This window comes from Andrena cerasifolii, chromosome 1 (genome assembly GCF_050908995.1).
Source record: "Andrena cerasifolii isolate SP2316 chromosome 1, iyAndCera1_principal, whole genome shotgun sequence".
NCBI classification, from domain to species: Eukaryota; Metazoa; Arthropoda; class Insecta; order Hymenoptera; family Andrenidae; genus Andrena; species Andrena cerasifolii.
The window spans coordinates 19,023,597-19,043,168 of NC_135118.1; the positions used below are offsets into that span (position 1 = coordinate 19,023,597).

A 19,572-nucleotide genomic window follows, 5' to 3' on the forward strand; every position below is an offset into this window, starting at 1 on the left:
TAATAATAATAATAAAAGTATTATGAACATTTATTAGAATTTGTTATAGATTTTAATATTTTTTTTATTTTTGTATGGCATGCTACACCAGTGCAGTGCCAGTGCGTACCTGCCGAATTCACTAATATTCTCTATTCTGCCGGAGATTTTTATTGTGCCTGCCTGAGGCCGAAGACAACGGTTCAAAACCTGAGACTCCGGCTGAATGTCGAAGATCTGGCAATCCTGCCCCTAATGCATATACACGGCGGCCAATATCGTGCTTCAGATTAGCATTCGTTTGACCAACATTTCTACAATATCCTACTAATCCTACTAATATAATAAATGCGAAAGTGTGTTTAGGTGTTTGTTACTCAATCACGTCGCAACTACGCAACGGATCTTTCTGAAATTTTGTATATACGTAGTCTTGGACCAGGAATAACATACTTTTGTATAGGATACTTTTTATTCCGATTTTTTTAACCGATCTGGACCAAATTTTGCATAATTACTCTCAAGAACCGTGCGGAAAATATAGGCTAATATGAAATCTGGGCATCCCACCCCTTCCCCCTTATTTCACCCCCTTGACACTCCGTGATAATCGGAGTTTTACCCGGACAACGCCGGGTACTTTAAGGTTGTGTGAATACAGTTTAGAGCAGGGTTACCAGGTGTACTGAATAAATGGCGGTACGACCCTCATATTTTTTAAGTCGGCGCCAGATTTACAAGTGCAAATGATGAGACGTCGACTTGAAAAATATGAGAGTCGTAGATTAAATAAGGGATTCAATTATTTTCTACTTTTTAGTGCATTTTTATTTTTTTTAAGTCGGTTTTAATTATTTTTTAAAATAAGGTTAAAAAAAACTTTTTTCATATTTCTCCATGTTATGTAAGAAGAGGCCGAGAGGGCTATAATTAAAATTAATTTCACTGATTAACTTATTACCTACATAATTCCGATTGTAATAATGCAACTACACAGGAGAATTTCAAATTCAGATTTTTAAATATAGACAGTTTTACGGCAACTTTAATGTGTATAAAATAATATCTAACTTCGTAATGCTTACAGATACTTTTGTCGAAACTAACTGTTGGCATTGAGGCCCTGCTTGCACCCAGCAGTACAATTAAAACCTTATTTATGATCAAAGTATTTTTTGTTTTTGTAACGTATTTATACAAGTTTGCCTATAAAACTTGCAGTGGCCTTAAATATTTTACTTAAGAATATATAGGTATACCTATGTACGTGTTTAATGGTTCAGGTGTCAGGTATTAGTTAATAACAGTGCCGTTAGATCACTTGCTAACTGTTTCCAACGAACAAGCACCTTCGTTTATAAACTTTGTACATTGCATTAGTATGTATGTGTTACACCTTAACATGGCATGTTACACTTTCTATTACGATGATGTAAGCGCGTATTATTACGACTGCTGTGACACTGAAAGTAGACAGTTTAAACAATACCAGTTCCATTGCATGCCCTAAGTAGTGTGAAACAGAATACCAAATGGCGCCCAATTTCTTTCGATTCGTTACAAATTGCTTCGGTATATCAATAATAATGGAAGACATATTTTTCCAATAAATCGTCGTCTCTAAACAAATATCTAGCAATTAAATAGCCCCGCTTTGGTCTTTCCCAAGTATTTATAGTAAAGAATGAAAGGTGCGAGTTAAGTCGCGTGTAATTAGATTTTGTGTCAATGCCAGCCAAGATTGTCAATGATTGCGTTAATATCGTGTCGTGTATCGGAAATTGCTTTTTAAAATTGATAGGTATACACTTCATAAATCCCTGATTAGATATAGCGCATTCGATTTATCAATTTAATCGATGCACATTCTGCAATTGTTTATAAATTAAGAATTATTCTCTGTACGTGTTTACAACTCATGTCATATTTTATAAATTCACATGCATGAAAACGGGCGAATTTCTTGGACGACGACGCAGAATGTTTATTTTCTTCGTGCCTCTATTCTAAGGACTAGGTTGGTGAACAGTGAGTTCAATGCATCAAGTGCTACAGATAGGCCCATGAATATTGTGGGGCTATTGATGCTACCATTACCTATATGTCCAAATTGTCTTAAAAGGGCAAAAAAAAGTGACTTTTTAGTTTTAAATGAAAACTTTAACTTTTAACTTCCAACTTCAAACAGGGTCTCATATTACGAGCAGTTTTTTAAAACCATTAATTTCGTATTTATTTTCTCTATTTTCATAATAAATAAAATAACAGTATCTGTGAAACTAATATTCGTCTTAAGTACCTGTGTATGAATGCCAAATATAGCGGCGCAAAAACTTTTACTTTCTTCCCTTTCTATTCCCCGATATTTAATCAAACATAAATGGGGTCTCGTATTCGGTGCCGTTACTCTATAGTTCATTATTTAAATTAGTAAACCTAAATTATACAATATCTCGCATTCTTCAATTTCTTCCAAACTGAAATATAAGTTCAAATATAAAACAAAATTATCATCCGGCAAATATTAAATTTATAGCCGTAATAAAGTGTAGGTATACAGGTACAAAAATCTCACAAAAAAAAAAACGAATAAAAGTCAAAATAAATTTAATCATTTCCCCGTGTCGAATCTCAACATGTATATATTACTTACGGTTGTTTATGTGTACAGAGCAGAATAACGAGATTGACTACTCTACTTATTATTATGCATGGCTCTGTTCCGCAAAATTTATTAGGAGTGTCCATGTGTTCTGTCATTCCCGTTAGTGTCCCTTGGTATTAAAGCGGGCACCTGAAATTCTGGTGAAACGTCAAACACTTAGGAAGGCAGGCTTATGAAATACATAGCCGTTGCTTTAGATTCTATAACCAGGTTCTTTCTTGCTATACCGTTCCTATATTTAGATGTGCACTTAGCGCATCTTAAATGTTGGAACAGGTATATGTACCTTGTGTGAATGACCGAATACGCATGATGGGACGATGCGTGTTCCCCGCTTGACGGCGGTAAAGTCCTGGCACGGGAGAAGAAGAAAGAAAGAGAAAGTACAACAGAAGCGAATAAGCGGAAAGAAGCAGGCAGATTGAACACGAGGACAACGAAGCAAATAGTAGAATCAGGGCCGTACGACTGTGCCTCCAATTACTGCCTCCTTAACCGGGGAATCGTTTGAGGAATTCTGCCGACTAGATTTTCACAATCAACCATAACATTATTTCTTACCAAGTACTTATCGAAGCATCCCTTTAATAATATTCGGTTCAGTAAATAACACCAGCGATTTGTTCGATATTCACCAACTTTGTTGCGATTAGTAATCTACTAATTTATCTAAAAAGTACAAAAAGAAGCGTGAGGAAAAGTATGTGCTCGATAGCTTGGGCATCCATGAAAACACAGATAAATTTTAAATGAAATAACGTCCTTTCCGGAAGTGAAAGAACAATGCGTACCGACACTTGATGTTTCCGCTTTACAATACTTTAAAAACAATGCACTCTCTCACGATTGCGGTGCGTATAAAATTCAACGTACTATTTTGTATTCATCAAGATAGGCAATGAAGACAAAGGAAGCAGGCACTTCGTTCCACCGATGTCACATTTATTAAAAGTGTCCCCTTACTTCACATCTTCCCAATTAATTTCCTAGAACCCATTCTATGAAAATCAGCTGCTTCAGAATCATTTCGCAGGCTTCAGTTTCCTCTAGCACGTTGCCAGACGCCGGAGACGCTTCCTTGCTCGGTCGGTAACTAGTGACGTTTCTCGTTACCGAGAAACTGGCTAATCGTGACTACCGAGCGAAATATCTTGCGGGCTTGAGACGCATTGTCATGTGCGTGCGACTGTGCGCGTGGACGACGAAAGATCCGCGCGATTCGTGGTTGCCCGACGCGAGGAAATATCAAAGTGAATAGGTTTTATCGACGGCACTGAGGGCTCGAGTGGCGAGGGTGGTGGAAAAGAGTCGTTGGTGGGGAGAATAGAGACCGAGGGTGTCGGTGGGTCGGTCGTTGGTGCGGTCGGTGCGCGTGGAACAGTGGCGTTTCGTCTGGTGGAGCGATTGGGGTGTGAGCGTCGCTGGCAGATCGGTGATAAGAGAGCGCGTGCGTCTCGTCCCAGCGGCAACGTCGCCGCGCACGTCCACGCGTTTCCGGACGCTTCGTTCTTTTCTTTTCTTCCGCGATCTCGGCCAGCTCCGACAGTCGTTCCGGCGGTCCTGCCGACGGACAAGTCGATCGTCCTTTCGCCGGCCGCGTTTAATGCCGCGACGTCGTTATCGAACGATCTCGGAGTGCACGTGTGCGTGATGGACGTGAGGGGGGCGGGGGGGAAGGCGTCGTCGTCCGTGTTAAATGCCGAAATCGCCTGTAACGAGGGGATGCGGAATCCCGTAGAGCGTGGATCGTCCGCCGATGGGGAAACGAGACACGAGCGGCCGCGGAGGGAAGCAGAGCCTTGCCTTCTACAGGGGGTGCGCTGAATAATTGATTTCCTACGCACGTAGAAGTACGAGTATCTTGCTCTAGAAGCGAGATCGTCGGGCGATTTAAATGAGACTAGAGATGCTACCGTCGTGCGCGTTCGAGGTGCAAGTGGGGAGTTCGTCGCCTCCGCGCGAGTACGACGCGACGAGCAAGAGCTTCCTCCTGGAGACGATGCCCGGTGACTCGCATACCGAGACGGCGGCCCGCCGTTTCTTAGAGCCGGGGGTCGTCGCTCGATGCCAGGAGGAGAGCAACGAGGCCAGCAAGACCAGCCCCGAGTCCGAGTGCTCGAAAAAGAAGATCGAATCAGCTGGTAGCAGCAGGCCCGTCGGCAATCGGCCGCGGCAGAGTTTCTCCAAGAGCTCCGCGTCTCTGCAGAGCTTGATCCGCAAGAGGAGCCGAAAGCACGGCGCGTCCTCGTTGCCCTTGGACGTAGAACTGTCCTCGTACTCCTCCCATCCCGGCTGCCCCGTCGACACGCCAAACGAGAACGGTGGCGCGACTTATCGAAACGACGAGGAGACGTGCACCACCACGCGCACCTCCACCCTCATTTACGCGCCCCCCGGGCAACCTTCGCCTAGATGCGAGAATAACGTTCAGGATGTATCAGCGACGACCAACGTTGGGAATCCCGCGAACATTGCGACCGCCGCGACCAGCACCAGCGCGAGTAACGTTACTTCGTCGGCCAGCGGGAGCCACTTCGGTAACACAGCGTCTTCTCTGATAAGGACGACCAGCGTGATCACGGCAGGACCGTCCACGTCTTCCTGGAACAATTCCGCCGAGCAGGAGTCGGATTACGTCGTCGATCCTGCTCAGGGGAATGCTTACTACAAAGGACAGTTCCTCGGCAAAGTAAGAAGCGCTCGTAAATAAACAGACACCTGTCATATATCCCTTGCTTCCTCTCGCGTTAAGGCGCGTTCACACGTATCAGCTCCGCGACGGTTCGGTGCCGTCGGCGTCAGTTTGTGTCAATGTCAACGCCGATAACTGACGGGGAGAAGCGCGGACTGCTCCCTTTCGAAACAGGGAGAGGATATTCTTCACCACTGACACTGGCAACGCCGCGGAACCGTAACGGAACTAATATGTGTGAATCCGCCTTTACCTTGCGCGACGAAATCTGGTCGCTCTTCGAAATCACGGTCACGGTCGTGACTCGCTTGCTCGGATCGACGAGGTTCTGCAACTACGAAACTTTATCGTTAGAAGCGTAGATAGTGCAGTCTTTATTTTCTATATTTATTTCGCAACATCATTCACAGTTAGTAAACAATTCGGATATTATTCCGAAGGGGACCGGTGGCCGATCGAGATGAGGTTTCGGAGGAGGGATGGGGAGGGGGTGTGGACTATAAATCTAAAATTGTTGCTTCGGGTATTTGTTAGTTTGCGAAATATTAATAAAAAGTTATTGTTAATTCTTTTTTATATTTTTTTGGCTGTACTTCCGAATGGCCCCAGTGGCTGATCGACACGAGATTTGTGGGGAGGGTGTTTGGACCCTAAATCTAAAATTGTTGCTTCGGGAATTTATTAGCTTACGCGATATTAATAAAGAAACTTTTAATATTTCTGTTGACTTATTCCGACATTACGCATTCCACTTTCCAACTTGTTTTGGATATTAGTATTGGTTGGGGCTAAATTAGTGCGGGGGGCGCGTAAAGCGATGTAAGTTTGGAGGTTTCAACCAGAAACTTGGAGATGCGATCCATCCTATTATACAGGGTGGATACCTATTACTGTATTAATAGGCAATACTCTAGGGGGTGATTCTACAAGCCAAAATAAGACGAAAATATAGAATACAATTTTTTAATATCGCGCTTCGTTTTCGAAAAAATTGGCATTGAATTTTAGCTAAACATGCGTGCCATTTAGGCGCCTGAGGGGCACGCGGAGGTTAGGAGAACGCGTCCAGCTGTCCGTAGGACAAATTGGGGGGAGGGCACGATGAAACCCCGTCAGGGTTACGTATATACAGTTGAAAAAAATAATTTGTAAAAAAAATAACAATACTATTTTATTAATATTTCGAAAACTAATAAATTCCCGAAGCTACAATTTTAGATTTAGGGTCCACACCCCCTCCCCACCCATCCCCTCAAGCCTCGTGTCGATCGGCCACTGGGGCCATTCGGAAGTATATCCAATTTTTTTTGGATATTGGTGCAGGCCCCCTACCTGGGAACTCTCCGGTCCTGTTTTTTTTTTATTTTTGAAATTTTGTAACCACAGTCCCATTTTTAGCATCGCCAAACTCACATCGGTTCGCTGCCATGCTTTATGCGCCCGCGCGCCCCCCGCATTAATCTAGCCCAAACCAGTACTACACTGCGTTCCATATAAGAGTGTACCAACGCTCCTACCGATTTGCGACCGATCTGCGCAGCTCCCATGGATCTGACACACGCCATTGGTCGTAGCACTTTCGCGATTGGTCGCAGTACTTTCCCTGCCGGTTTACTACCAATCAACAGTGTATCCCTGCGCGAAACGAGTATGCTCTAATGTGGAACGCAGTGTCATACTCGGGACAAGTTGGAAAGTGGAATGCGTTGTGTCGGTATAAGTCAACAGAAATATTATTAACCCGGCGGGAGGCGCACCCCATATTGTAACACAGGTTATCGCTACCGGGTCAAAAATACCCAAAATTGAAACGTAAAACACCACGGCTTCGGAATATATTTTTCTAACTTTGTAATTTTTATGTTAAAGTACAGTGTTTTAAGAATCAAACAAAATTTATGAAATATCTTTATTAAAGTTCTTTAAAAAGTTGTAACAAAAATTCAAACAGTCTTCATATTTTCGCAACCAGCGCCTCTGTGGTAAATTTTACCCAATAGCTCCTCCCGCCGAGTTAAGAAGGGGGACCGTGGTAAAGTGATTAAAAAGACTCGGTAACGTGTACCTTTTTATGCACAATTACCCCTGTATCTTTTGAAAGCATTAATTGCCGAAGCTAAAATTTTATATTTGTGGTCTTTCCACACCTATCATAATACCCACCAAGTTTCATCTCGATCGGCCATCGGTCCCTTTCGGAAGTGCAGCCAACAATTCTTGTACTGCGATGTTGATAAGCGTTAGCCGTTGATATTTATGCACGCCAAGAACACGGAGGAGTGGATAGAAGCAGCATTACTCTATTTATATTTCATTAATATTGCTGTTTAACAAATTTTGCGTGTAGGTATCATGGTTGTTTCGAAAAATTAGTAATTGAATGTTTCGACGAAGAGGGAGCCACCATCGCGCGTCGAGTGATTCAGCAAGTGAAATATGTTTACCTAGAGCACTAAAGAGGTGAGTATGCGCATCCGCCATGTTGGGTCCTCCGAAGAGAGAAAATTATTGAGTACCCGCCTTTTTGCGAATTGTCAGATTCACTTTATAAAAAAAAAATATGCGTTGCTGATATTGATACATGGTAGCACGACACATTATTAGAGTATTTTCTCACATTTAAGTTTATATTTGGTTTATAAAGCGAATTTGACGATTTTACTCAAAAAGGCGGGTACTCACTAATTTTCTCTCTCCAGAGGACCCAATATGGCGGATGCGCATACTCACCTCTTTAGTGCTCTAGTTTACCTACTCTTACTTCTATAAATATCTACTGTTTATGGGTTAGTTTATTTTTATTAATTTGCAACTGTGTTTAGGACATCATTTTTCCCTCTCATTCGTGATAATTCGCAGACAGGAACGTTGAAACGAGTGACGTACTCGTCATACAACTGTCAGCCATCTGTGTGTACATATTTCTGCGAAAGTATAGCAGCCCCGTATCCTCTTTCACTCAATACGCTTCCTGTTTTATCGGAAGCTGCATTCAGTGTACAGAACCGACAGTTGTTATATTTCACGAGAAACCATGCAGGATAAAAAGATTTGTCAATTATGACGTCAGCACTTGATGGCATACAGAAGTTACCCAATACTGCATAAATCGGTGGTCGAACATCATCCAGTAATAATTAACTGCAAAGGAAAGAGAAACGGAGAAGGTAACTTTGTATGACTTGTGTAATTTAATAATTTAATTCCCCATTTGTCGTACCGAATCTGTTCTTATTCTAAACCTAACATGGGGACAAATACGACTTCAAAGTTGGTAAAAAAAAATCGAATTAAGCTAAGCATAGTCCCAGTAACTTGATTACATACATTTATTTATTTCTTACGGACAACTGCATGTAGAAAAAAATGAAACACGCTACTTTTCGTAACGCGTGTCTTATGCATGTAATCAAATACTGGGACTATGCTTAGCTTATTTTTTTTTAACAACCTTGAAGTCGTATTTGTCTCCATGTTAGGTTTGGAATAAAAACAGATTCGGTACGACAAATGGGGAATTAAATTATTAGCTCTTTAAATTATTAGCTGCTTTAGCAAAATGATTAGGTCACCATGAAATGAACCGTTGCCAGAACGTTTGAAAAAGTAAAAACAATGCCACTAAAATTCCTTCGATTCTGATGTAAAGTCTTTCTAAACTGTGTACGAACTTGTTGTTTTACAAAAAATTTAACAATAAACCGCAAACATTTGCAGCTTTGGTTCAAATTGATCGGTGTACGAATATATCCTACACTCGCTGTAGGGTAAAGGACCCAATTACTGTCACCTTAGGCTATTTTACTTAAGGGCTCATGCTCAGTCAGGAGGCCGAAAAGGGGTGGTCTTTGGAAATTTTTTACTCAAAAGCTATAACACATATCTCAGAAAATCTTTTTTCCTTTTAAGGATTGCATCTAGTACCGTGCATCGTAATTTTTTTATTTAAAAATACTTATCAATAACTAAGTTATTGTCCATCACTCGAAGGTTCTCTAAAAAGGCTTCTGCGGTGACCACTGCTGCTCGAAAGTCGATCATCTGAAATAAAAAATTTAAAAGAATTTACTTATTATATTATATTATATTATCTAGTATTTGAACGAAGGATTTTTTTTATCAGACGCTTAGTTTTTTTTTAATTGACGAAAATCAGGCAGGATTTATGATAAAAATTGAAACTTTTACTTTAAACATCAGCCATTTTTTTCCAAATCAATATTTCGAAAAATCCTTCGTTCAAGTACTAGATAATATAATATAATAAGTAAATTCTTTTGAATCTTTTATTTCAGGTGATCGACTTTCGAGCAGCAAGTGGTCACCGCAGAAGCCTTTTTTTTTAGAGAACCTTCGAGCGATGAACAATAACTTAGTTATTGATAAATATTTTTAAATAAATAAATTACGATGCACGGTACTAGATGCAATCCTTAAAAGGAAAAAAGATTTTCTGAGATATGTGTTATAGCTTTTGAGTAAAAAATTTCCAAAGACTACCCTTTTTCGGCCTCCTGACTGAGCATGACCCCTTAAAATAACGAATAAATAAACGTTGTAAAGTCATACACAGAAAGAATTATGTAATTCAACTTATAATCTATACTACAGATTATATAGTATAATTTATTTATTCGTTATTTTAAGTAAAATAGCTTAAGGCGATAGTAAATTGGGTCATTTACCCTATATTGCGACTGTAAGGAGAAGCACAATCTCAGAGACGTAACCATTTCTCAGTCGTATTTTGTCGAATGGAAATTAGAACTGGGAATTAGACTGTGTCACAGATATAACTTTGCAAACAAGATGACACAGACTCTGTAATATGTATTATAAAACAGCGAGAAAATTATAGTAATGATTTCACACACAGAAATATGCCTTGTGTCATAACAGTTTTCGTTTAAGTAACACAGAACATATACATACAGTACATAGAGTGTGTAACATTCGTATGTCGGTTACCATTTAAACTTATTTACTTTGATATTAAGGTCAGTAGTGTCTGTGTTTACATCTTACCTGCTCTAATTAGTTCGAAAGTTATATTGGACGTACGGTGTCCATTTCTTCTCACAGTATATGTGAGCACTAGATTAATTCTTGCTAACATTCTTCCAAGATTCTTATCCCGATTGATATTCGGACAGTACCTACGTCCTCCTGCATTTGATATTTTATATACATATCAACTTTTCCTTCTTTTATATTACATTAAGTTATTTTCTAGTCTATACAACCACGTACATGCAACTGTTTCTTAATTGCAGTATCTATATTAAACCAGCTTTCGAAAAAAAAACTGGTACATAATTTTATTGCCACTTATACCTCTTAATGGGGGTACTGCCACTGCTTAATTACCACTTTTAAACGTTTTTCTGTAATATGAGCATTGTTTCTCATTTAGCTTGAAGCGTATTGCAAGAAAGATATTTCATTTGAAGAAAGCTGCGTAGGGTTTTATAAACTGGGATAAGTAACTCTGTGTTAAAGTAGTTAATATATTGTTTTAGTAATTGCTTCATACATACACGGAAATGGAAACGTGGAAGTACCGTAATATCCAAATATTTGGAAGAATAACCGTGTGTAATACAAATAACTGATCTAATTAGGAGAGATGATTTCGGCGCACTGGTTCGTTCTATTAAATAATTAATCCCAGCAATGAACGTGATAATTGTTTAAAAGAAAAATCTTCTTGTATAAAAGCATACGCAGTATTTTTTCCTTCTATCTAACTTTCCTTGAGAATGGTCATAATCACTGACCGAAACGTTGGGATTTGGTAAAAATTCTAAAAATTTCAAAATAGCTTTTATTTAATTATTTAATAGACCGAACCAGTGCGCCGAAATCATCTCTTCTAATTAGAACAATTTTTAAGGGTCGAAATTCAAATTATATTATTTACAAATAGCTAATGCTATTTTCGGTTCCGGAGAAGTGTATCTACTAAAATCATTAAGGGGCTGTTCCGGTCTAGAGCCTATATAAATAGGTGAACTTTAGGAATTAATTAAAGGAAAACTACTATATATAATTTAATGGAACTTTTTGCATTGCATTAAGGATGTCTTAAATTATAGAAATATATTTTTTGTTTTATATTTAATCATTGCAGACGGTACTGGGGAGTCGTTAAAGTCGAGGCGTGAAAAAAATCATCCAAATCGGTAGGACCTGTATCTCCAAAAGTTATTATCCGATTCGACTGAAACTTTTTTTATTTTGAAGAATATACTTCTGGCTAGGAGGGGGCAGAATAATTTACAAAAATTACATTTTTTTAAAAAATAACAACACTTGAAGTTTGAAATCACTTTTTCCCTATACTTTTCATCCTTTCAACGCCTTTGTAAATTATAAATGTTCAATTTTTGTATTTTCTTCTGGTTCCCCCCTAGCCAGAAGTATGTTCTTCAAAATAAAAAAAGTTTCAGTCGAATCGGATAATAACTTTTGGAGATACAGGTCCCACCGATTTTGAGAACACTGTTTGGAGAAAAACGCGTTTAAAGTTTTACGCGAGCGCCTCAAATGCCTATAACTTCAGGAATTTTACGAATTTCAACAAATCCTTTTAAACACGTATTCCTAAAAGGTAGAACATTCGAAGAATGAAATACAAAAAATCGATTTTTAGACCGCAAGGTCCCCTTAAGAAGGGAAAACTATCAAGTTCCGCATTTCTCATCGGATCTTCACGACAGTGACACCAATGGGTTTCTTGGGTTTTCCCGATGAAAATGATATCAAACCCGACATACTTCGAACTGTAATTAACGAAATTACCTACAAAATTAATTCGCAGAATTTAAAGCCAACCAACTTCATTAAAATTGGGCCCACTTGCGCAGAAAGCTAGCAACCCTCGAACCGACAAGAAATTAGTTAAACGCAGGATGGATTCCATAATTTTGTAATGTTTATTTCGCAAAAAATGACCAACCCATAGAACAACCCTTTCATTATACAATTATTAAAACTACCAGGCTACGTTTCGAGCGCTTCGAAGACAGTTACCTGTGTAGCTTTGATTTACGATTTGTATTATGGGGTATTAACCGCCCCCGCTTTCCTTCCCTGGTAGTCGTCGTAAATAGACTCGCTATGCTTCAGAACAAACGCATATTCTGTACGGGTAGTGACTCAATCTCACCCTTGTACATTTATTTCTCTTTTGCGTCACCCGCTAATCTCTCGTGCTCCTAAACATACACTTCGCTCTCTACTGTATCTTTCATTGAGCTTTCCGTGACTCAGAACCGTGAATTATCATTGCTCATAAACTGTCAGGAATAGTTTATCAACGCTGACGTAGCGGTTAAATTTGATATTAGGTACAGAGGACGCCCCTTGGTGCCAATTTATCTGTGTACTTTAATTTTCTAAATTCGACACGATGGATGCCATCGCAATTCGATCTACTTCATGGTTAGGCTACTTATATTCCATTATTCTACGACATGATTCTATTAACTCCAGTTTGTGTAATGACACCTGACGTTTAATACTCTCCAGAGTAATTATTCACAATCATTTGTGTTTGCACGATGTTGCCGCTTCTAGCTTTGACGAGTACAAATTCTCTGCTCGGTGGTAGATTCATTCTCTGGCTTTTAGTCAGCGATGAAATTGTAGACATCAGTTTGCCAAGGTGTAGGGCCGCAATCTTAATGCTCGTAGGAACAAAGTGTAGGAAGTGATTCACTTGCTACTACTCGTTTTCGCATACCAGGAATTCTAATGCGAAACGTTCAGAGAAGTTCTGTCACCATAGCGGAACCCATTTCCGAGAGAAGTTATGGCCAACAAAGGACCGTGAGAAAGAAAGAATTCTGCAACGATTAAATTAGCAACGCATTTCGCGATGACTGTTGCTGAGAAGGTTTAATTTATACAATTAAGAAGCCCTGTAAGCGAACAAACGACACCTGATTTCTAACCGAAGAAAAGGGAATACGGTGAATCAAGCATTTGTAATGAGCAATGATGGTGGATGATACACTTACTGACAGAAGTTAAGAAACAAAATAATCGTTTGGGAATTACTGTATATTCTTCATCTTGTGAGATACATACGTTGTAACTAAAATTAGCATAAAGAGATAACATTTAATACATCCACGTACTGTAAATGTTTTTTTGAATGTACGTGTCTGAAGACTACAATTAATATTGATCGAAAGGAACGAAACGAAAGCTCTGTGACAAAAGTTCAGAAAACTAAGTGACAAAAGTTAAGATACATAATTTATAATCACTTTTAACAACAAATAACGGTGTGTAATGTCTGTAATTTTCGTGGTAATCTAATAAGATGTTGGACAACCCTTGGAACTGATGACTGCATGGCATCTGCGTGGCATTGATTCGATTAATCGAGGACAAAACTCAGCCGGTATTTGAGACTATATTGTTGCGATTTTTCCCAATTGACGTTCAACGTAATCCCAGAAATGTTCAATTGGGTTCAAGTCTGGAGATTGACTTGGCCACTTGATTACATTACGTATGGGTATATTACATACACCTCTTACACTATTTACAGATTCAATACTTGAATCTAATTAAACACTAATGTCTATTTTAACTTTCTTAGTTGTCTACTAATATTCTGTGACGTATATGTTACTATATTTGTAATATTCATAAAATTGTTTGTTCTTTATGAAATTTATTTCTTATTTCTGTACCTCAAATTTTTCTGAGCATTTTGGTTTCTTTTACATAAGTTATTATTTTGAATGCATATTTCTGGTCATACTAGGTTCTGGTTCTTTGATGATTGTTGGAAGTTCTGCTTTTTCTCTTATGTTCTTGCTTACTGGACATTCTTCCATTACCTGTTTTACTGATGACTCTGTATTGCACATATTACAGGTATGTAATTTTAGTACCAATGCCACATTCTTATTCTAGTTATGCTTTGTTCTCTTCTAGACAGAGTAAGTGCTGAGTTTGTTGAGTAGATATTTCCTCTTTTCCCATGAACTCTAGTTCCTTTGCTTTGCAACCACTCCTGATTCTATTTTTTTTTTAAATCTTATGTACTTTAGTGCATCTTCAACTGGGTTTGCCAAATTCTTGAGATTTTTATCTATTAACCTTTCAATACCTACCAATGTCGAATTCTCCAAATCGAAACTGCACAATGGAAAAAGAATCCCTCCGTCATTCAGTAGATTTTTATATAAAAAATAAGCCCACAAAATTTCAGAAAGATTGGTGCAGTAGTTCTTGAGATATCTTGCTCACCGTTTTTAAAAAGGCTTCTCGGATGTCGTTGTATTTTTTATTATAAACGTAAATATTTTTCTACGAAAAAATTACCAAATGTTCTTTAAACGTTGCTGTTTTAAGTGCAAAAAGTTCTGCGAAGATATATGCTTCCACTTTTTCAATAAAAATTCATAAACATTCGCCTCTATTCGGCCTCCTGACTAGGTACAACCCCTTAAGGCGCTTTCGATTAAAATCAAAGTAACGCCCTTATTTAGATCCTACTTCAACATCGAAATTTGATAGCCTGTAAAAAGGCGAACCCTTGAATGCCTGCATTCTGGTTACATAAAATGTCACACGCATCGAGTCGCCGCGGAATTATTAATATAAAGTGCGGCGATCGCGTTATCCTTGTTGCGTGAAGAGGGAAGTGCTAAAAAAAGGTTGGCGCATGAAAAAGCGGGATCAATTTTCAAGCTCTGGGAGTGCGTCGCGTACGGGTCGGCTTGTTACGCGATGGAATCCGGCTTATGATCCCGGTAGAGTGATTTCGCGACATTTGGCAAGCGACATTTGGAGGATATTCGAAAAATAGCCGCGAGGCATCGGTGAGCATCGATCGGTATCGGTTCAGGTCTCATAGGAAGTATCCTCTGGCTCCGGTCGGCTCGATCGATCGGTAGCAAGATGCGATTTTGCAAGGTTTCGCGTCAGCGAGAAAGAGGGAAAGAGAGGCGGATAATTTCAGAGGACGCACGCTCAAACTGTATCCTCTGCTCGAGAAAACCGGTCGTCGTTTCGTCATCCCGATTATCCGCACCAGGTTGCTCTGGTGTTACTTGGTCTGGTTCGCAACCTGTGTTAGAAATATCAAACTTTCCGTTATGCTCGCCTCTTCGATACCACTTCCAGACAAAACTCACCTCTGATATTTCCGTGTTCTGTTGCTCGTGCACCTGTAATATAACCCGCGTCCTTATCTCGATTAGTCGCAACTGGCTACGTATCAGGAACTTCCTCTCCGCGGCACTGCCGCGAAAGCTGCGAGCTTAAGGATTCCGTTGCGGCAATTAGACGGGTTTGTCTTAATTGATCGCAGTGTTGAGACTCGGATGACTTCTCTTATTTGCATGCGAGTAGACGCTGTAGTCGTAGCCTGCTTTCTTGGAAATTAAACATACGAAAAGGTGGCCCCAGATAAGAGTTCAATGGATTTAGGGTTCTAGTAATCGTTCCGTTGTCTACATTTTTCTGCGTGACATTGTTATTATTATTATTATTATTATTATTGACGGGAAACCCTTTAGTGTACAGAGATAAAAAAATATTACCATTATACACACCTTCGTCTTCAATACTTACAATGGACACGTATTTTAATATTTGCTGTAAAATCTAAGGTAACCAGCTAAATTAACAATGCAATATACAGGGTATTTCAGAAATCGCGGTGTAAACGGGAAGATGAGTCGAAAATATATGTAGAATGAAAAATTTTCATGTAGGGCCCCATTTTCCAGAAAATTGAATTTGGAAACTCGTTTCACTTGACTACAAATTGGACAGAGTGCGGAAGTAAATATGGAACAATTGCGCGCGGAGTGGATCCTTGTTTCAAAAACGAGTCGAAATTGTAGAACAATTTTTCTTCGAACGTGATTGTGTTTTTAAGAAAATATTTGAGTATTCGAATGCTACGAATAAACATCGAATGTTTGAGTATTCGAATGTTACGCATAAACTTCGAATATTCCAGTATTCGAATGCTACGAATAAACTTCGAATATTTCAGTATTTGAATGCTGCGAATAAACTTCGAATATTTCAGTATTCGAATGGTACGAATAAAATTCGAATATTTGAATACCTATTCGAATTCTACGAATAAAGTTCGAATATTTGAGTATTCGAATGTTACGAATAAACTTCGAATATTTGAGTATTCGAATGTTACGAATAAACTTCGAACATTTCAGTATTCGAATGCTACGAATAAACTTCGAATATTCCAGTATTTGAATGCTACGAATAAACTTCGAATATTTCAGTATTCGAATGCTACGAATAAACTTCGAACATTTCAGTATTCGAATGCTACGAATAAACTTCGAATATTTGAATACCTATTTGAATTCTACGAATAAAGTTCGAATATTTGAGTATTCGAATGCTACGAATAAACATCGAATATTTGAGTATTCGAATGCTACGAATAAACTTCGAACATTTCAGTACTCGAATGCTACGAATAAACTTCGAATATTCGAATACCGAAAAATTCGACAAATAGTCCCAGCCCTACATTACACTAGACTGAGTTCATCTTATAAAATGTTTATAAAACTTCAATTCTGCGCCGAGAAGACCACGGGACTCTATTCTAATTGCAAGAGAAAGTCTCTAAAGAAATAATGCTCGCATCTCATTTATTCTATGAAACCGTTCGATGTTTGCATAGAAGAATATATTACCTTCGCCGGTAATTAACGAAATAATTACACGTTGTCCTGTATCTGCAGCGTACGTACGTATCTATAAGTCGTACCACGTATACGTACGCACACATCGTATTTTGGTAATTAGCAAAAGGTTCTACCGCGATGATAACGGTGTGGTACACGTGGACTGCGTTTTCTTGCAATGTTGACGGTACCTATCTTCACGACCATACCACGCTCGCGTTACACAGATCACTTGCGCGGATAGAATGCTCTTCTATCTCGGCTATTTATGCGTCGCTTGAAAGTTAGATGCATATAGTAGAAATTGTTCGTAACTATGCAAGCCGGCCTTTGTCCGTTTCTACTTGCATAGGTACACGTGTCAGTGACATGTGCGCCTTTCACTGATTGGTTGGTACTCGTGTGTCAGTGCAACCACGAGAATAAGTTCAACGGATGGGCCTCTTCCTCTCCTTTCTCTGTTTCTCCTCAGTTTTTCCCTTTCCCCTCCTCCTTCACTTCCTTTTTCTTTTCTTCCACAGGCGGTTCACATGCATAAAATATATGCGAGTTCTCATCATTTCTATGCGGGACGGAATTCCTCGCGTCTATTAAATTAATTTCATAGATCGCGCTTCCATGAGAATTCATTCTCCGCTTTAAATTGTATAAAGAGAATATGTATCTTAACGAATGTACATTATCCAATTAAACCTGCTATAATTATCTTCCGCTGCTTCTACATAAGTTTTGAGTTACCATTCCTTCTGCACGGTATAACATTTTTTTTTTATTTGGAACGTGTAATCGAGGGATGTGTAGTTTTTTTTTAAATGTAGCTCAGCTTTCCCTTGAACATTTTTATGCGGATTATATGTTCTCGATTATTATTACCTATTTAAACATAGCTGGTAAATTTTTATGTGATTCTTGTAATCATGTGTAATGATATTGCTTTGACGAGCGAATGTTTGAAGCTTGATTAAAATATTTTATATTAAAAGCAGAAATTTGTGGGTAACTTAGTTTTCAGATCGTTCAACTTTCACGGTTGTACTTTCGAATACAATGAACAAAAACTTTATAAAAAAAGTAAAAAACCGACTTCAAAGGCGCGCTAAGAAGAATAAAATAATTTTTCTATAAGTCGGTGCCAAAATGTAAAAGAAATTAAATCGACTGGACGCGTGACGGCCCACTAAATTTTTGCGCGCTGTAATTCCGGGGCGTTAGTGAGCTAATGGACTATAATTGATAAAGGTTTAGAAAGGTTCACTTTGGCACCGACTTAAAAAAAAATTTTTCCTTTTAGCGCACCTTTGAAGTCGTTTTTTAAACTTTTTTTAAAAAAAGTTTATTATTTTTTAATTTTTAGTTACCTTCGTTCGAAGTCGTTTGCAAAACATTTATTATGGTATGTACCAATTGGGGAACATACTCCATATAAGAACGAAAGAATCATTCAAATCGGTTCACGCGTTACAAAGTTATGCGCGAACATACATTAAAACTGGAATTCTAGATAATTCTAGAGTATCTAGATAATAATAAAAAAAATATCATGGTACCATCGGCTCTTCATACGCTTTCAAATAAAAAACGAATCATCGAAATCGATGCTCCTATGCGGAAGTTATGCGTGAACATACATACATAATGAAATATACGTGGCGAATTGAGTAACCTCCTCCTTTTGAAGTGGGTTAATAAAATTATAGCTACTATTTATTTCGGTGTATCTACCTATAAATAGTGGTTATCCATTTGCAGTAATGTAATGCTTCCGTTATGTCATGCTACTTTGAAATTTCTCAACTCTGTATTTTATAGCATACAGTTATAAATTTAGGAAAAAGAAAATATACAAGTAGAAAGTAACACTACTAAACTGCTATAAAATTTGAATTGCTCATGAATTGCTATGAAAAATAAGAATAAGGCAGATGTACAGTGCATTAGGTAATATGCATATAATAACCGTATAAAAAAGGGAAACATACTGCATAAAAATTCTCTGCAATAAAAATTAGAGACCTCGATGAACTTTTTACAAAGCTCCACAAAAAATTAATAAATTTTCACGACACAATCCATTTACTAAGGTACCCACTAAGGGATTGCTTCAAATGTATCATAATTCGATTATATTTCTCTGCGATAAACATGTATTAATATTATATTTACAATTTTGTATAATTATCATTATTAACACTGCAATTACTATTAATTAACAGCTTATGCTCAAACCGTAAGTAGCAACTTACAATAATTGTTAAATGAAGATTCAGATATTCGTAGTGTCTGCAGGATTCTGATATAATTATTATATTACCCAGTGTTACATGATTATTAACTTGATACGGTGGCGTGATCCGATCTTAAACAAAATTGTGTTCACGTTTGTATCTCTCCTATATCTCCGTTGAGGCGTGATTTGATGTCAGTAATAGCTCACTGTTACAATTTGCACAATAAGTTTAGCATCTTAAACGGAGCATGACATTTGTTAGTAATTATCCGGAAAAGTAATCGACCTGAAGAAATATTGTGAAATGGCATAT

General features: G+C 38.4%; 1 protein-coding gene across 2 annotated transcripts in view; it reads left to right on the forward strand.

Moving 5' to 3' along the window:
- The first annotated feature begins 4,188 nt into the window (after positions 1–4,188).
- LOC143368864 (serine/threonine-protein kinase PLK1) overlaps positions 4,189–19,572 on the forward strand; it is a 53,745-nt gene continuing 38,361 nt past the window's right edge. For both annotated transcript variants that reach the window (XM_076812048.1, XM_076812058.1), the window contains exon 1: positions 4,189–5,333. In XM_076812048.1, the coding sequence (XP_076668163.1) occupies positions 4,539–5,333 (795 nt within the window). In that variant the 5' untranslated portion in view covers positions 4,189–4,538. The remainder of the gene's footprint in view (positions 5,334–19,572) is intronic.